Source organism: Pelophylax lessonae (assembly GCF_965119305.1).
Source record: "Pelophylax lessonae genome assembly, chromosome: 4".
In the NCBI taxonomy this organism is placed as follows: Eukaryota; Metazoa; Chordata; class Amphibia; order Anura; family Ranidae; genus Pelophylax; species Pelophylax lessonae.
The window spans coordinates 3,186,841-3,204,449 of NC_138771.1; the positions used below are offsets into that span (position 1 = coordinate 3,186,841).

The 17,609-nt window shown below is 44.8% G+C and overlaps 1 protein-coding gene across 1 annotated transcript in view; it reads right to left on the minus strand.

Moving 5' to 3' along the window:
• UNC5D (unc-5 netrin receptor D) overlaps positions 1 to 17,609 on the minus strand; it is a 991,829-nt gene that overhangs the window by 365,198 nt on the left and 609,022 nt on the right. The window contains exon 6 of the mRNA XM_082253174.1: positions 501 to 668. Coding sequence (XP_082109300.1) covers positions 501 to 668 — 168 coding nt within the window. The remainder of the gene's footprint in view (positions 1 to 500; positions 669 to 17,609) is intronic.

Genomic DNA, 17,609 nt, shown 5'->3' on the forward strand with positions numbered 1-17,609 from the left:
GCCCTTTGGCTTATTTACTGACTAAATTTTTGCTTGATCCCTACCTGCTATATCTGCTACTGGACCCCGGCTTGCTCACCTCCTGGCAGGGCGATCCTGAGGACCACGACCTGGTACTAACACACAGCAAATATCCCATTCCCACAATTAGGAGCTCTGGTGAATAACGGTTAGTGCTTAGACCCCGCACCTTAGGTGAGCCTGCGCCTTCCTCCAGGGTGACCTGCTTCTGTATTTATCCTGCTGGTCAGTGGGAGCCTCTCTATTGCTATAGCTGTTGGTCTCTCTGAGCCTGACCCCTGATCAAGCAACCCTAACAATAAGTAACATATATTGCTCCTGCAGTGGGAATCTTTAGGTCACACATTGTTTGTGCTATAAGCACACTCCTCCAGAAAACAATGGCTTTCCTTCCCTAAGCTCTTCAGATAACAAATGAACAGGAAAAAAGAACTCCACCTGAACTGTCTAGACAGCGACCTATGCAGAATATGACTCACCTGGGCACTGGACGGAGCAGCTGACCTTCTGCATCGAGGAACCCACACAGAAGGCCCCACCATTTAGAGGAGTTGGGTTGGTGCAAGTCCTGGAACGTTTCTGCACTCCACGACCACAGCTTACACTGCAAGCCGACCATTCTAACCAGGATGACCACCCGCCGTTCACTGGGAATGAAAAACAAAAAAATGACAGTCAACAGATTATATATATTGTAACCAGAAGTTTCACCATAACAAATTTGTTGTCAGCTATGCCCTGTTTTTTTTAAGTATATTGGAGGCACCCAACTAGAACTAAATGATAAAAACAAATTCTTCACACAGAGGTTGTCAGAATAAATGTAAAGCGGTATTAAAGCCAAAACCAAAAATGCCAAATATTGCAGCCTACCAATCATTAGATGTGGTGGCTGAATTTGTTTTCTTCTTTAAGACACCCCCCCCCCCCTTATTTTCACCTTGCGATCTGGCCAGTAACACACTTCCTGTATTAGTGCACCCTCACTCTGGAGGAATGGACAAAGGGGGCACCTTTGGACAGCCGCATTGTTAGTCTGGGATGAGGGGAGTGTTCGAAGACTAGCAGATTTTAATACACTAACAAATTAAAGCTGACCTCCAAATAACACTTTATACGCTTGTTGTTAGGTGCAGTAACACAGAGTCCAGGTGCAGGAACAGAACATGTAATAAAGTCAAAGTTGAACTTACAAACAGCCTTGTGGGAAGGCACCCTACTCACAGGTTGTCACGGCAATCTAGAATAGGGCAGGTCTCCAATGTGCTGGCAGCATCTGTCTCAGAGGGTGGGATTTGGTCTGCACCCAAATGGGAGGATTAAAGGAAGGATGTTGTGTCCCTATCCTTTCCCTACTTATCTGGAACCTTTGCCTACCACTATTCACTGTCCACTCGCAAAATGCATGCCAAGCCTGGGAGCCTGGGTTTTAAAAAGACTCAGCCTGACCCAAAATGGCCACCAGAGTCACATGGGGCAGCAATATCCAACCAGACCATTTCCCCCCAGTGATGTAGGTGTGACAAACCCACTCAGGACAGAGGCTTTTGGAGGGGACTGCAGGCTAGCCTCTTGCCTAATGACCATAAGCCCTGGCATTTAAGGGAACACTATTCTTTGTGAGGTGTATGCAGGGGGGGTGGCCTTGAAGTAATTTTACTTTGGATTCAAGTCCACATCTCCCCAAGACACACAGACTCTGGGACTCTAGACCTAGGATCCATGCTAAAGGCCTAGCTGCCTTTTACCAATAGGGGACTGCTACACACAGTCAGACTCATAGCAGATGCTAATGTCATCAGCCCAACCACCTGTCTTCCAAACATTGTTAATTGTGCTAATTAACTCACCTATTGTCTACTGTGGGGATGTTTTTACACTTATAATAATGTGTATTGTTCTTTGGGAGCTCGATGCCGGCAAGTCTGACCTGGAATGAGATCCCTGATTGTCCAGATGGCCAATTGTGTCACCTATTGTTTGCCTGCTAGCATTCTGTATACTGCACCTAGGTTGGTTTAAGTGCTGAGTTAATTAGCATGTTATTTATATCATTGTCAGCTATAGTAATCGCTAAAGGGGGGTTTGCCATGAGTCAGCCCTGCCTTATTATCTAAACCACAGGTGTCAAAACTGGCGGCCCTCCAGCTGTTGCGGAACTACAAGTCTCATCATGCCTCTGCCTGTGGGAGTCAGGCTTGTAACTGTCAGCCTTGCAATGCTTAATGGGACTTGTAGTTCCACAACAGCTATAGGGCCGCCAGTTTGACACCCCTGAATTCTAAACCATTGTGTGAAGTTTTGGGTAAATATTCAAGTGGTCACTGACATACTTCTCAAGTGTATAAAACGTCTGTATTCTTGTTCAATAAAATGTTACAGATATTATACAAGCTAAGTGCCGGCTAGTTTTTTATAGGGCGGCTATAATATCTAATATATCTAATATCTACTGTAAGTTCGAGACTGGACATAAGCACACAAGCACATTGTGGGTCGCGGTTCTGTTACAGTAGGAAACCATAGAGGAGCATCGTTCCTCTTGGAATTATTTCCCTCTACAATTCCGCCACGGATTGAGCGACACCTGCAGTGGAGAAAGTAGACTGCACCTGCCTACAAGCAGTTACAGTTTATTTTTGGGATAAAGCTGATAATTATAAGCACCCCTGTCAGTGGTAAAAGAAACCCAAAATAGTTCAGGTAATCCGGCAGATTTATTTCAATGTATCATCAAACTCAGCCAGTTGCTGGAGTCACGGAACTGCCTCTGTGACGCGGAGTTCTTACAGCCCTACAGACATAAAACCCGGCTGCTTGTGTGATTCTTTCTAATAGCAGATTTCTAGAAATAAAGTATCAATTTAGATTTATCGGTCTTTTAAGACTTCTTTGTTACCATTTAAATTACATACACAGGAAATGTAAATGTGTAATCCAAGAATGCCTACAGGTAAATGTCCTGGAGCAACTCACTGAATTATTTCTGATTCAAAATCGCAATTAGATTCCCTTTTTGCATATAAGATGTTGTAGATACCGATAACGAATACCCTCAGGTGACGTTAGCTACACTTTTACAAGAACCCGGCTCTGCTGTTTGGAGCGAAATGCTTATATTGTGTTTTCCGGTGTCTCTTATTGGATTTTTCTAGATGAAGCCGCATCGCTTCGAAGACAAATATTACTTTATTATTTTTGTATTTTCTTGTGTTTTAAACGCTATTGATGAGTAATAATGAAATAATGGAAATGGGTGACAATGGATTCCATGTGCTGAATGACGACATTTTGCATTTTGAGAAATCAGAACCAATTGGTTTTTATATTCACTGTGTCCGGGCTCAAAATTTTGAGTCCTGAGCTACTAGCCATGCCTTAAGAGTTACTCAGCAGCAGATGCCCCACCCAATAGGGTTTCCATCCGTCCAGATTTGATGGATGACCGGATCGGATGTCAGAGGACATGTCTCCGCTGACATCCGATGCCCCATAGAGATGCATGGGGTATCCGTTCAGATCCGCCTGAAAAACTGACAGGCAGATCTTAACAGTAGTGTGAAAGGGGCCTAACTTAGCAGCAGTTGCCCCACCTAACCCCTGCCCTGCCCCTAATTCTGCCCCTAAACACGCCCTCATAAATTATCTCATGAAAGGACACTGGTAAATGTTTTATGCAGTGTGACGGTACTCACTGTCACTGGGAGTGAAAGACAGATACTTAATGGTTTGGAATGCTTCAAGTGGGACAGTAATATTTGTCAGCAATATCTCTCAGGAAATATGAAGTTTTAATCCCACTTTACACTGTGAGACCTATAGCCTATTGCCATGAAGTCTGACTCCTAAATAATCATAGCAATACGTAAATGTGTATTGCATGTACTTCAATGTAGGAGACGGACAGACTGTCTTTGGCAGTTGTGACGAACGCCCATTTACTGGGATGTTTGCCACGGGCTACTGGAGGAGTGCGGAGGCCAGCCTCCTGCCCACGGACTATGGCCCTGGCTTGTAGGGGAGTGCACCTCTGTGTGGGGGTATATGCTGGAGGACCATGGGAGTAGTGTTGCTTTGGACTCAAATCCATGTCACCCCAAGATACAGACTCAGACTAGGATCAATGTTACAGGCCTAAAGCGGCCTATTGCAGCAGAGGACTTCTCCACACATTGAGAGACTAAAGAGATGCTAATGACGTCTACTGTGGGGATGTGTATTGACAGTTATAATAAGGTGTGTTGAAAATGGAGACGGGCAGTCTGAGAGCCGATGTCTTCTGCTTTCATCTGTTTAGAGGTGAAGTGTGTTCACACTTCTAGGAAAGTGTATTCGGCTATGTTTGGGCTGGTTGTTTGCAGTGTTGGTCATCTTACTTTAAAAAAGTAATTAGTTACAGTTACAAATTACTTCTCCCAAAAAGTAATTGAGTTAGTGACTCAGTTACCACATTGAAAAAGTTATTAGTTACTCAGCAAAGTAACTGTGACTTTTTTTACTATTCTATAATGCAATTACGTTCTATAAGATCTTTAATAGTGGTGGCGGTGTGGCACACTGTGGGGGTCTGAGTCCTGAGTCCTCCTGACTGTGAGTAACTGTATTTTGTTTTGTTTTTTGGTACCTGCTGCCTGGAGTGGCTGGCTGTTAGTGGTGTGGCAAACGAGTGGTGGCAGTGTGGCACACTGGTGGTGGTGGCGGTGTGGCACACTGGTGGTGCTGGCGGTGTGGCACACTGGTGGTGGCAGTGTGGAACACTGTTGGTGGCGGTGTGGCACACTGGTGGTGTGGCATACTGGTGGTGGTGGCGGTGTGGCATACTGGTGGTGGTGGTTTGGAACACTGGTGGTGGCGGTGTGGAACACTGGTGGTGGCGGTGTGGCACACTGGTGGTGGTGGTGGCGGTGTGGCACACTGGTGGTGGTGGTGTGGCACACTGGTGGTGGCGGTGTGGAACGCTGGTGGTGGCGGTGTGGCACACTGGTGGTGTGGCACACTGGTGGTGGTGTGGAACACTAGTGGTGGTGGTGTGGCACACTGATGGTGGTGGTGGCGGTGTGGCACACTGGTGGTGTGGCACACTGGTGGTGGCGGTGTGGCACGCTGGTGGTGTGGCACACTGGTGGTGGCAGTGTGGCACACTGGTGGTGGTGGTGGTGTGGCACACTGGTGGTGTGGCACACTGATGGTGGCGGTGGTGGGGGTCTGAGTCCTGACTGACTGTGAGGTTTTTTTTTTGGTACCTGTTGTGCTGGGCTGGCTGCTGGAGGTGGTGTGGCCTGGCAGGCACTGGCACACTGTCCGGGTCCGTCTGGCTCCGTCCTCCTCCTGGGCCTGGCGCGCTGTGCTCTCTGCCTCTCAGGTCGCCCCCGAAGTCGGAGTGACCCAGTGTGAACAGGCTGTCACAGTCTCTCGTGTCTCCTTGTCTGAGTCTCCTCCTCTTCTCTTTCCTGTACCGCAGACAGCGGTCATAGAGGAGAGGGGGAATTACAATTACATCTACTGCCATCTAGTGGCAGTAGATGTAATTGCGGTAATGCAGCCAAATGTAGCGGCAATGGCGTTACAGGGAGGGAACGGGTAATCAGTTAGATTACTCGTTACCCTCAAAAGTAACTGCGTTAAGTAACACCGTTTACTTAAACGCAGTTACTACCATCACTGGTTGTTTGTGGAGTCAATTATGATAATGCTAATCCTGTCTGAGCCTGCAATGTCATTCACCTGTGTCTGTCCAGATGGCCAGGTATGTTAATTATGTTCTGTATACAATACATTTGCATGATGTAATCAAGCACCTAAAACTGTATATATTGGAAGTGAGTTGTTGAATAAAGAGTCTTTTGTTTTACCCTTCATCGAGCTTAGGCTTATGTTTGGGGGGAATTGAGGGGCCAGGTCACTGCATCACGTGAGATTCTGGAGACCTAAGACAGAAATACTTGGTCCAAGTATTGGGGATCTGTTACAGCAGTCTTATCCTATTGTCTATCTACAGTATTAAGTCTGTCTGTCCCATTGTTAAGTGTTAATGACCTCACATTGTTCTGTCCAGATGGCCAGATAATTACTTCAGGTTAATTCTATTTCTGTATACAATTTCATCTGCATATGATAATGTAATCAGGCAACCCCTGACCTGTGTGTGTTAATCTGATCAGAAGGGGGAGGTCCATGCTGTATATAAATGCTGTGTGACTGTTCAATAAAGAGTGATTCCAGTACAAGCTAAGTTGTTGGCTAGCTTTGTATGGAGGCGCCTGGGAAAATCTGGTATATATGTTCATGACTGCAAGGAAGCCGTATACTGAAGGAAGACCACAAACACAGTGTGGGTCGGCGGTTCCGTTACATGCAGAATGTTCATTTTGGCAGCAAATTTCAATTTAGTTTTAGTCTTAGTCTTTTCACTAAAATGCCACTTAAGTTGTAATCCCATTTTAGTCTTCTGCAATTGTTTTAGTTTTAATTGTATTTAGTCGACTAAATCTGCAGTACATTTTAGTCGACTAAAATCATTTTAATCGACAAAAATCGAATGGGTTTAGTTAAATTGTAATACATCGGTTAAGCATTTTTCTAGAATTTCCAAACTTATTATATACTCCTGAGTAAAAAATGTGAATATATTATTATATATGGTATTAACCATTTCCGGACCGCCCCCGTCGCAGAAATACGTCGCTATTTTGATGTTAAATATCGGGGTTATGGCTGCAGATAGCTGTCATAGCCCCACTATTTTTTTACTGGACGGGCGCTCCTCTTTCTCATAAAAGTGGTTCCAGAGGCAGGATCACTTTTATTGGCGGTGGGGGAGGTACCCCCTCCCCCCTCCCGCCACTTCCCAGTCGTTTTCTCTGCTTACCGGAGCCGTTGGTAGCGGAGAAAACGATCCAGTCCTTTCCCCTCCTAGGCAGGAAGTGGAGTGAGGGCAAGCTGGCCCCCACTACACTCTATGGTCTTGGAGAACCGGAGCAACTTCATACATCACTTCCTCCCAATGGCCTTAAAGGGCAAATTTTTCATGATGAAAAATTTTTTTTTTGCTTTTTAGTGTAGATGTGAGGTGTGAGGTCTTTTTGACCCCAGATCTCGCATTAAAGAGGTCCTGTCCTTTTTATTTCTGTCACATGGGATGTTTACTTCCCTTGTAATTATATGGTTGGTCTTTAGAGCTATAGTTTATAGTTTGAAGGTAATAGTTGCCATCATCCCTAACATACTAGAAAATGGTTGGTTCCTCAAGCCAAATAATAGTGGGATTGTGTAGGCAAGGTTTAAATAAAATGCAATTTATTGAAAAAATAATAAAAATAATGAAAAGGATAATAATATATTATTAAAACCTTATTATTTAAAACCTTGCCTACACAATCCCACTATTCTTTGGCTTGAGGAACCAACCATTTTCTAGTACTTTCCTTGTAATAGGAATAACAGTGATCAAAAAAAAAAAGTTTTTAAACGGACAGTGTAAAAATAAAAAGGTAAAATAAATAAGAAAAAAAAATTTAAAGCGCCCCGTTCCTCCGAGCTTGCGCGCAGAAGTGAACGCATACGCAAGTCGCGCCCACATATGTAAACAGTGTTCAAACCCCACATGTGAGGTATTGCCACGATCGTTAGAGCGAGAGCAATAATTCTAGCCCTAGACCTCCTCTGTAACTCTAAACTGGTAACCTGTAGAAATTTTTAAAGCGTTGTCTATGGAGATTTTTAGGTACCAATGTTTGTCGCCATTCCACTATCGTGCGCAATTTTGAAGCCTGACATGTTGGGTATCTATTTACTCAGCGTAACATCAACTTTCACATTATACAAAAACATTGGGCAAACTTTACTGTTTAGTTTTTCTAAATGCAGTGCAGCCCTTTATTTGAGAAGTTTGGGGACCCCTGGTTTCATGTTTAGCCACTTAAGCCCCGGAGGATTTGGCTGCTCAAAGACCAGGGCCTATTTTGCGATTCGGCACTGTGTGACTTTAACGGACAATTGCGCGGTCGTGCGACGCTGTACCCAAATGAAATTGACGTCCTTTTTTTCCCACAAACAGAGATTTCTTTTGGTGGTATTTGATCACCTGTGCGATTTTTACTTTTTGCGCTATAAACAAAAAAAGAGCGAAAATTTTTAAAAAATAACAATATTTTTCACATTTTTTATATGAAATTCCCCCAAAAAAATGTAAAAATCTAAATTTTTTAACATTTTAGGCCGATTTGTTTTCTGCTACATATGTTTGGTAAAAAAAATCGCAATAAGTGTATTTTGATTGGTTTGCACAAAAGTTATTGCGTTTACTAACTAAGGGAAAGATTGATGTCATTTTTTATTGTTTTTTTTTTTTAACGAGTAATGGCGGCGATCTGCGATTTTTTTTGCGGGACTGCGACAATGCGGCGGACAGATCGGACCTCTGACTGACATTTTTGACACTTTTGGGGGTACCAGTGACATTACTACAGTAATCGGTGCTATAAATATACTACTAATGACACTGGCAGGGAAGGGGTTAACTTTATTAGAAATGCAGGGGTTAAATGTTTCCCTAGGGGCGTGCTTCTAACTGTAAAGGGGTGTGGCTTTTCATGTAACCAGAGAGACATACGATCCTACATAGCAGGATCGTATGATCTCTGCAGTTACATCAGGGAGAATGACAGACGGATTTGTTTACATCAGCCGCCTGCCTTTCTCCCTCTGCAGCGGACGATCGTGTGTGGCCGGCGGACATTGGTGCCGCCGGTCACTCGCGCGGGGAAGGCAGAGAACGAGCGGGGGCAGGAGCGCAAACCAATCAGAATACGCCGGTCACTCGCGCTGGAATGTCCGTGAATGAGCGGGGGCGGAAGCGCACCTCTGGCGGCGCGCGCTCGCCCCTTAGAGGCTCCTGGGCGAGCGACGTAGCCCTACGTCGGTTTGCCTAGGAGAGCCAGACTGCTGCCGTAAATAGTCGTGCGGCAGTTGGCAAGTGGTTAGTATGGTCAGGACCAGATAATATGCTATAGACAATGGGTGACTATGTATCAGTTTTGTTTCTCTGTTTATTTATGGTACGTCTCTCACCATAAAATGACCTTGGCATGTTCTATATATGGACGGTGACAATGCCGCCTTCACTCCTCCTGAAATCTGCAGAAAACGACCCGTCAGAAAATCACAGAATCATGGAATAGCATTAGAAATAAATAATAAATAAAAAAACCCCGAGCTGTCTGCGTGTGAATGCAGCGTACCGATTCCTGAAGAACAATCTCTTTATAGACTTTAACTAAGAATAAAGCCGTAAACAAGCCTCGGCCGGGCTCTGCCTCTTCTAGATCTGTAATTTCAAGCAATATCCTTTCCTGCACATTACAGGGTCAGTCCTCACAGCACTGAGATCTTCTCACTCCCTAATTTCCTTGACAGCTCTTCCACACGACTATCCTGACATTTCTGTTACAAGAAACACATATTTCAGCTACAATCAATAGTTGCAGCCAGTGAACTTTTCATTTGGTCCTTGATGGCAGTTGGCTTACAGCATAGTGAGCGCTGATTGACAGCCCTGACCTGCCGGGAATTCCGAGGTTAGCACCTCAATAGTCGGCACACAAGAGTCTCTATAAACAAACCGCTAGGACTCGTATATTCTTCTCATCCTAGAAGAGAACCTGTCTGCTTTCAGAATGCTGCTACATTGATGCACAATTTATGATGCTGGATTCAGAGATTCTGAACATTCCATAGATTTTTTTCTTCCTGCATTCATTCCAATGTGTCTTCATTTTGATATTTAACCACTTAAGCCCGGAGGATTTGGCTGCTCAAACACCAGGGCCTATTTTGCGATTCGGCACTGTGTGACATTAACTGACAATTGCGCGGTCGTGCGACGCTGTACCCAAATAAAATTGATGTCCTTTTTTTCCCACAAACAGAGCTTTCTTTTGGTGGTATTTGATCACCTGTGCGATTTTTACTTTTTGCGCTATAAACAAAAAATAGCGACAATTTTGAAAAAATAACAAATTTTTGAAATTCTGAAAAAAAAAAAAAAAAAGGAAAAATCAAAATGTTCAAACATTTTAGGCCAATTTTGTTTCCTGCTACATATTTTTGGTAAAAAAAAAAATCGCAATAAGCGTATTTTGATTGGTTTGCGCAAAAGTTTTTGCGTTTACTAACAAAGGAAAGATTTATGTCATTTTTATTGTTTTTTTTAACTAATAATAGCAGCGATCAGCGATTTTTTTTTGCGGGACTGCGACATTGCGGCGGACAGATCGGACCCCTGACTGACATTTTTGACACTTTTGGGGGTACCAGTGACATTACTACAGTGATCAGTGCTATACATATGCACTGTTACTGTAAAAATGACACTGGCAGGGAAGGTGTTACCTTTATTAGAGATCAAGGGGTCGAGTGTGTCCCTAGGGGCGTGATTCTAACTGTCAAGGGGCGTGGCTTGTGATGTAACCACAGAGACATATGATCCTACATAGCAGGATCGTATGATCTCTGCAGTTACATCAGGGAGAATGACAGACGGCTTTGTTTACATCATTCGCCTGCCTTTCTCCCTCTCCAGCGGGAGATCGCGAGTGACCGACGGACATCGGAGCCTACGGTCACTCGCGCGGGGATGTCAGGGAATGAGCGGGGGCGTGAGCGTGCCTCCGGCAGCGCACGCTCGCCCCCTATTGGCTCATGGGTGAGTGACGTACCGGTACGTCACTTTGCCCAGGAGGGGCTGACCGCCGCAGTGTATGTACTTGCGGCGGTCGGCAAGTGGTTAAGTGAGTATAATTCTTCATAATGTATGGACTTTGATAAAACAAGTTCTCTGCTTCTTTTGGCTGTACGTCTCCTTGGGGACCAGAGGGGTGCTCTCCTGTGACCCAATCGTCAGCCGAGGGGGCCAAAGCATCGATTGTCAAAATCTCATATGCAAAAAAGGAAGACAACAGCAATTTAAAAACATGAAATAATTCTGTGCGTTGCTTTATGACATTTATTTGTAGACAGCTTCAGATTTGACATTTTTATACCATCTGTGGGGGCTGAGGGATCTTCACAGGGACCTTACCCATGATCCTGGGATGAATGTTGCCCTGTTTCTGGGGTTGTTTTGTTTGCCCATGGAATGGTAAAAAAAAAATCGCAATAAGCGTATTTTGATTGGTTTGCGCAAAAGTTATTGCGTCTACTAACTACGGGAAAGATTTCTGTCATTTTTATTGTTTTAAAAAAATACTGTTTTGTGCAGCATTATGTACTTTTATTCAGCACAAATAGATAATGCACTTACAGTTACCTTCTTGTATCCGGCATGTACAGAAAAACACACGAATGCTGTGGGAACCGAGTTCCGTCAGATACGTCACTTCCGGGTTTCGGGTACCTCCTAAGCGTTGCGTCACGGGGTCACGTGACTTCCTCAGGGAGTCAAGAAGGTAACTGTAAGTGCATTATCTATTTGTGCCGAATAAAAGTACATAATACTGCACCATGATAGCCCTATTTTTTTAATGAGATCAAAAGAAAGGAGGATAGTGTGAGGAGATCGTACCCCAAGGTAATTATTGGCAGAAACTCCAAGGGAGCCCTATATATCAGGAACCCACGCTGGATATCCGGAGAAGGATCGGACACCAATCAAGGGGAAAGAGGAACGTCCATTACCCCGGAGATATACTACAGGCGCATAACCCTTAAAATAAAGGTGAGAGTTTAGCACACCTAGAAGTGGCACAAGGTGGAGGAGAAAAGTCACTATATCTATATTTATATCACCTACAACAAGAAAAGGATTGATATATAATTTTGAAGATTGTTTGGACCGTCCCTACATAGACTTTTTCAAAGACTGCATTGTTGCACATTTATACTGATCAATACAGCTTGTACAGACATCTCAAGTCTCCCGCAAATCGCGGGAGACTCCCGTTTTCTGCCCTGAGCTCACGGACACCCGCGAGCTCAGGGCAATATCCCGGCAAGCTGTGAAGCCGAGTTGAAGCAGCTGAGCTGTCGCGTGACTCACTCTGTGAGTCATCCTGATGTAATGTTCCGGTACCTTTGGTACCCTAAATTACACTTTCCACAAGTGTATGCGCCCCACCATTTACTTTTGGAAAGGTGCGCATACACCTTTAAGACTGGAGCTGTCATCACTCAGCGCCGGACTAGATGGCTATTTAAGGCGTCGGCTCTCACTCACATGTGTTCGTTCAAACACCCTTATCTGGATGCTAACCTTGCTTGAAGCTTCCATGCTTGCAAGCTTACTTCGCTGACTGAACCTCGCTGCGCTGATCCCTGTATTCCGCTACTGGATCATCCGCCTCTCCTGAACCACCCTTCGGCTGTATCGTTAATAGTGCTAAGTACCCCACAGGGGAATTCTCTATAAACTTATACTAAGCTTACACTATCTAGCTCTGCATAGTAGAGACTGTTTATCACATCTGCATAAACTAGATTGCTAGCTCTTGAGACTACTGCTACTTTTCTGCACTGGGTTGATCTCTTTTGTATGTCCACCTGCTATTCTATCATCTGCTATCATACAACATTGCTAAACCTTCCTGCATCCATCTGCTACTGTCTCACCTTCAAGTGTCTATCACCTACCACCTCCACTCAACCTTCATCATTGTGTTACCACATGCATAAAGTCACTCTAAGAACCAGCTTGCGTTCTTAGAGTGACTTTACTGTGTGTGTATTTACTGGCTGAAATAAGACCTTCCACACATGATGAGTCATTGAGGTTGGGAATGGTGTCTCAGCATATCTCTTACATGACTGCTGACGTGGAACTATTTCTGCAGCTGAAAATCCACACCATATAAAAACGCAGGAGCGTTACACCTGAGCAGCTCCATGCAGTGAGACAGAGCCGCTACTTCTGCCTGTGAGAGGAGGAGGAATAGAGAGGAAGCAGCAGCAGCTTTCTCTCTACTCCTGACAGTGAGCCATGTACTTCAAAATAACAGGAGATAAAATATTCAGCACTACAGCAGTTGTCCATAGCAACCCCTTCACTAATGTGTACTGAGAGCACAGGGGGCTTCTGGAAGCTTCTCCTCACTGCTTCTCGAACATGTGGACCTATGGTAAAGTGTACCTGTAGACATTCTTCTTTTACATTTTGATGAAGGAATAAAACTTCCGCGATAGTAATTTTTTGTGGTCTATGTGCCTCTAGGGAAATATACCCATTATTCCACTACCAGAAAGCCAACAGGAAGTCACTATGCTTTTCCTGAAGGGAGGGGAATTACCCATTACCTAGAGAGATGCACTGTAAAGTAAAAGTACATTTTTTTTTTTTTTTTTAGTAAACCTCCTCTGTATACTAATTCCATTTCATTTGATCATCCTTTAGTTGTGTTAAATTAGTGCCGGGGGGGGGGGGGGGGATGGGCGCGGCAGCGCGGGATGAGTGCGGCGGCACGCGCGGGGGGATTCAGCAGCGTGGAGTGCCACCTCCCTGAAATGAGTTTTTGCAGGTTGGGATGTCTGGCTTGTATCACGTTTATTTATATATTGCTTTGTTGATAAGGTAGAATTTAGCAAGCACTTAGCACTTTTTACGAGCACCTGGTTAATTGTGTGTCACAGAAGAGATCACATATTTTACTTTGATGAAGTATCGTTTTCTCATTTGATTTATTTAATAATTTATTTGGGAAGAAAAATCGAAGCACAGAGCACCTTGACTACAGAATTATTTCTATAGACACACACCAGATAGAAGGAGACACTTTATACACTTTTTATACAGAATAACTTGCCGTTCACATTCATTACAAACACTTTTTATTTATATTTATCTTTTCCTTAAAGCGCACTGCTACCCCCACTTTATATCATTTTAACTGTTTAGTATCAGTAACAGTGGTGCAGCATTAAGGGAACCGCTAGCACTCCAGACAGCGCAGGAACCACACACACCCCCTCAATCCCTCCAAAACCGAGCTTAGAATTTTTCCTCCACCACGTGCCCCTTCCCCTGATTTCTCCGTCAATATCGATGGGATTACTATCAGCCCATCCCCGCATGCCAAGGTCTTAGGTGTTGTCCTGGACTCTGAACTCTCCTTCAAACCCCACATCCAATCGCTGTCCAAATCTTTCACCTCAACCTCCGCAACATCTCCAAAATACGCCCCTTCCTAACCAAAGACACAACAAAACTCCCAGTTCACTCCCCGGTCATCTCGCGCCTCGACTACTGCAACTCCCTTCTCATAGGCTTACCTCTACATAGGCTCCTCCCCCCTTCAATCCATCGTGAATGCTACTGCCACTCATCCACCTCACCAATCGCTCAGTGTCCGCTGCTCCTCTCTGTCATCCCTCCACTGGTTTCCGCTCACCCAACGAATTAAATTCAAAATACTAACAACATCGTACAAAGCCATCCACAGCTTAGCCCCCAACTACATCACCAGCCTCGTCTCAAAATACCAACCTAATCGCTCTATTCGTTCCTCTCAAAACCTCCTGCTCTCTAGCTCCCTCGTCACCTCCTCCCATGCTCGCCTCCAGGACTTTTCCAGAGCCTCTCCAATCCTATGGAACTCCCTACCCTTATCTGTCCAATTATCTCCTACTCTATTAGCTTTTAGGCGATCTCTGAAAACCCTCCTCTTCAGAGAAGCCTATCCTACCCACACCTAACCAATATACAGAAAAACCTTGGATTGCGAGCATAATTCGTTCTGGAAACATGCTTGTAATCCAAAGCACTCTTATATCAAAGTGAATTTCCCCTTAAGAGATAATGGAAACTCAGATGATTCGTTCCACAACCATTAATTGATAAATCTTTCAGTTTATAGTCTATATACAAAAATCTTAGCAATGTAATAGGTTGTGTGACCATAAAATGTCCATTCACAAATGGCGCCTCCACAAGGGGATGAGAAGCAAAATCGAGTAGGAGCTACAGAGTATAAAAGAGAAGAGGGGCGCCTCTATGTGTAGCAATATGATTACATTTAATGAAGGTTCAACATTTAACAACTCACATGGTTGATGATTAAAATAGGTACATCTAAGTATGCCGGCATCCGGGGTAAAGCTGTCCCCATAGACCATCCTCCTCACCGCTGGCTCTCACCACTGTCAGGCTGCAATTGTGACCAGGAAGACTACCCTGCAGTAGAGCGATCTGAAAGCGATGCTTGAAGCGCTGGTGGAGCGCAGCGTGGAAGAGATGACATTGATGGCGGTCCGGAGGATGGTCTATGTGGACAGCTTTACCCCAGAATACTTAGATGTGCCTGTTTTAACCATCAACCATGTGAGTTGATAAATGTTGAACCTTCATTAAATGTAACCATATTGCTACACTTAGAGGCGCCTCGCTTCTCTTTATAGTCAGTTGTGACACGAGGCTACTTGTAAATCAAGCCATCAAGTCAAAATTTATTTAAAAATTTTGCTTGTCTGACCGCAATGTCCCACCCTCGCACTTCTTCCACTATTTACAGTTGTCCCACGCCTTCAGGGCTCAGTTTCCCCCTGAGGGTTCCCAGCTGGTGCAGCCGGATCTGAAGCGGGTCCTAAGGCATGACTGCTTTTTTTCGGTGTCCTCTGAACTTTTGCAGATGGACCTGGACCCCTCTCCCCGACTTGGCCTCTTGGGACTGTTGGATGACTTGGTTCCCAGGGTGGCGGACCGCACCCTCCTGGGTCTCCTACTCTTTTATGCCCGGAAAAATATAGCTCTGCACTGGCGCCGGCAGGCTCCTCCCACGCTTCAGCAGTGGAGGGACCTGGTGGACGGGGTCATTCCCCTATACCGGGACACGTACGCCCACAGGGGCTGCCCGGAAAAACATGACCGCGTATGGCTGCGTTGGCTGGAGGGTTCCTCGGCTGCCCTGCTTGCGTGCTTGGAGTGAGAAGGGGTACTTGGGCCTGCCGTCCTGCCTTCCTGGGTTGTATTGATTGTCACGTGTCTGCTGTGTCTTTTCTAACATGCTAGATGTAAATGCTGTGACTTTCCGCATCAGTCTTGTGAGTGATGACGCTCTGCTTATCCTTTCAGTGCATTGTATTTGTATCTCATGCACCACTTATTGTTGATGTATTATGTTGTTGGTTTTTTTTTTTCTGTTTTATACCAATAAAAAGATTAAAAAAAAAAAAAAAAAAAACATTTTGCTTGTCTTTTTTTTTAAGTTTTACTGTACCTCCATTTTCTCCATCAACCCATCCCCCACAGTTATTGCCTTTTGTTTCACTTGACCCTCCCCTCTAGATTGTAAGCTCTAACGAGCAGGGTCCTCTACTTCCTCCTGTATTGTAACTGTATTGTCTTCCCTCACACTATAAAGCGATGCACAAACTGTTGGCGCTATATAAATCCTGTATAATAATAATAATAATAATGACAGACGAGACGTGTGCGGCGGACACCCCAGGACGCCTCTGCTAGCTGTAGGAACGTGTAGTGACTGACGCCACGCTTGCTCTCGGTGTGTTGTAGACACAGCTGGCCTTTGTAGCAGTAGAAAGGTGAGAAGACATGGCGGTACACAGAGGCTGAGGTCCCACGGGGCTCTGCACCGCCATACAGAGTGTAAATCATATTGATTCAAAGGAATTGCGGTTCAGGTATTTTTGGATCTCTCCACCACATGCTGGTTTCTATTACAAGCAGGCATCATGCATAACATTCTGGTAATTGTAGTAATTAATAGAATAACAGAAAGTGAAGTTCGCGTTCAGCGGCTAATTCCCTGCCCACAAGTCTCAAGCAGTTCGCTGACAGCAGTGATTAAATTAAAGAGCAACTGCAAATAAAAAAATAAAAAACACATGGCCAATGAATATTAAGAGAACCAAGAAAGTTTCTGGGTAATCACCAAGAGTCTGATTCATCAAACTAGAATTTGTGATTATGAAAATGAATCCATTCATTAGCAAACCATTACATTGTGGCTTTGGTGTAGAATAAGAGAGAAATACGTTTAATGCAAATAAAGGGTTAAAGTGTAAGTAAACCCAATTACTGAAATCTCATGGAAGCTTTATGTTAGGACCAGGATCTAAACCTGCAACCTCTGCGGCATCCAGCAGTAGCTTTTCTTGCTGAGCCACCTGAGATGCTGGACAGTTCCCTCTCACTAGAGAACTGCGGCCTATGACATGGAGACCTCACTAGAGAACTGTGGCCTGTGACATGGAGAGAGACCTCACTGAGCTCCTCCATTCCCCCATAACTGAGCTCCTTTATCTCCCATAACTGAGCTCCTCCATCCCCCATAACTGAGCGCCTCCATCCCCCATAACTGAGCTCCTCCATCCCCCATAACTGAGCTCCTCCATCCCCCATAACTGAGCTCCTCCATCCCCCATAACTGAGCTCCTCCACCCCCCCATAACTGAGCTCCTCCACCCCCCATAACTGAGCTCCTCATCCCCCATAACTGAGCTCTTCCATCCCCCATAACTGAGGTCCTCCATCCCCCATAACTGAGCTCCTTCATCCCCCATAACTGAGGTCCCTCATCCCCCATAACTGAGCTACTTCATTCCCCATAACTGATCCCCTCCATCCCCCATAACTGAGCTCCTCC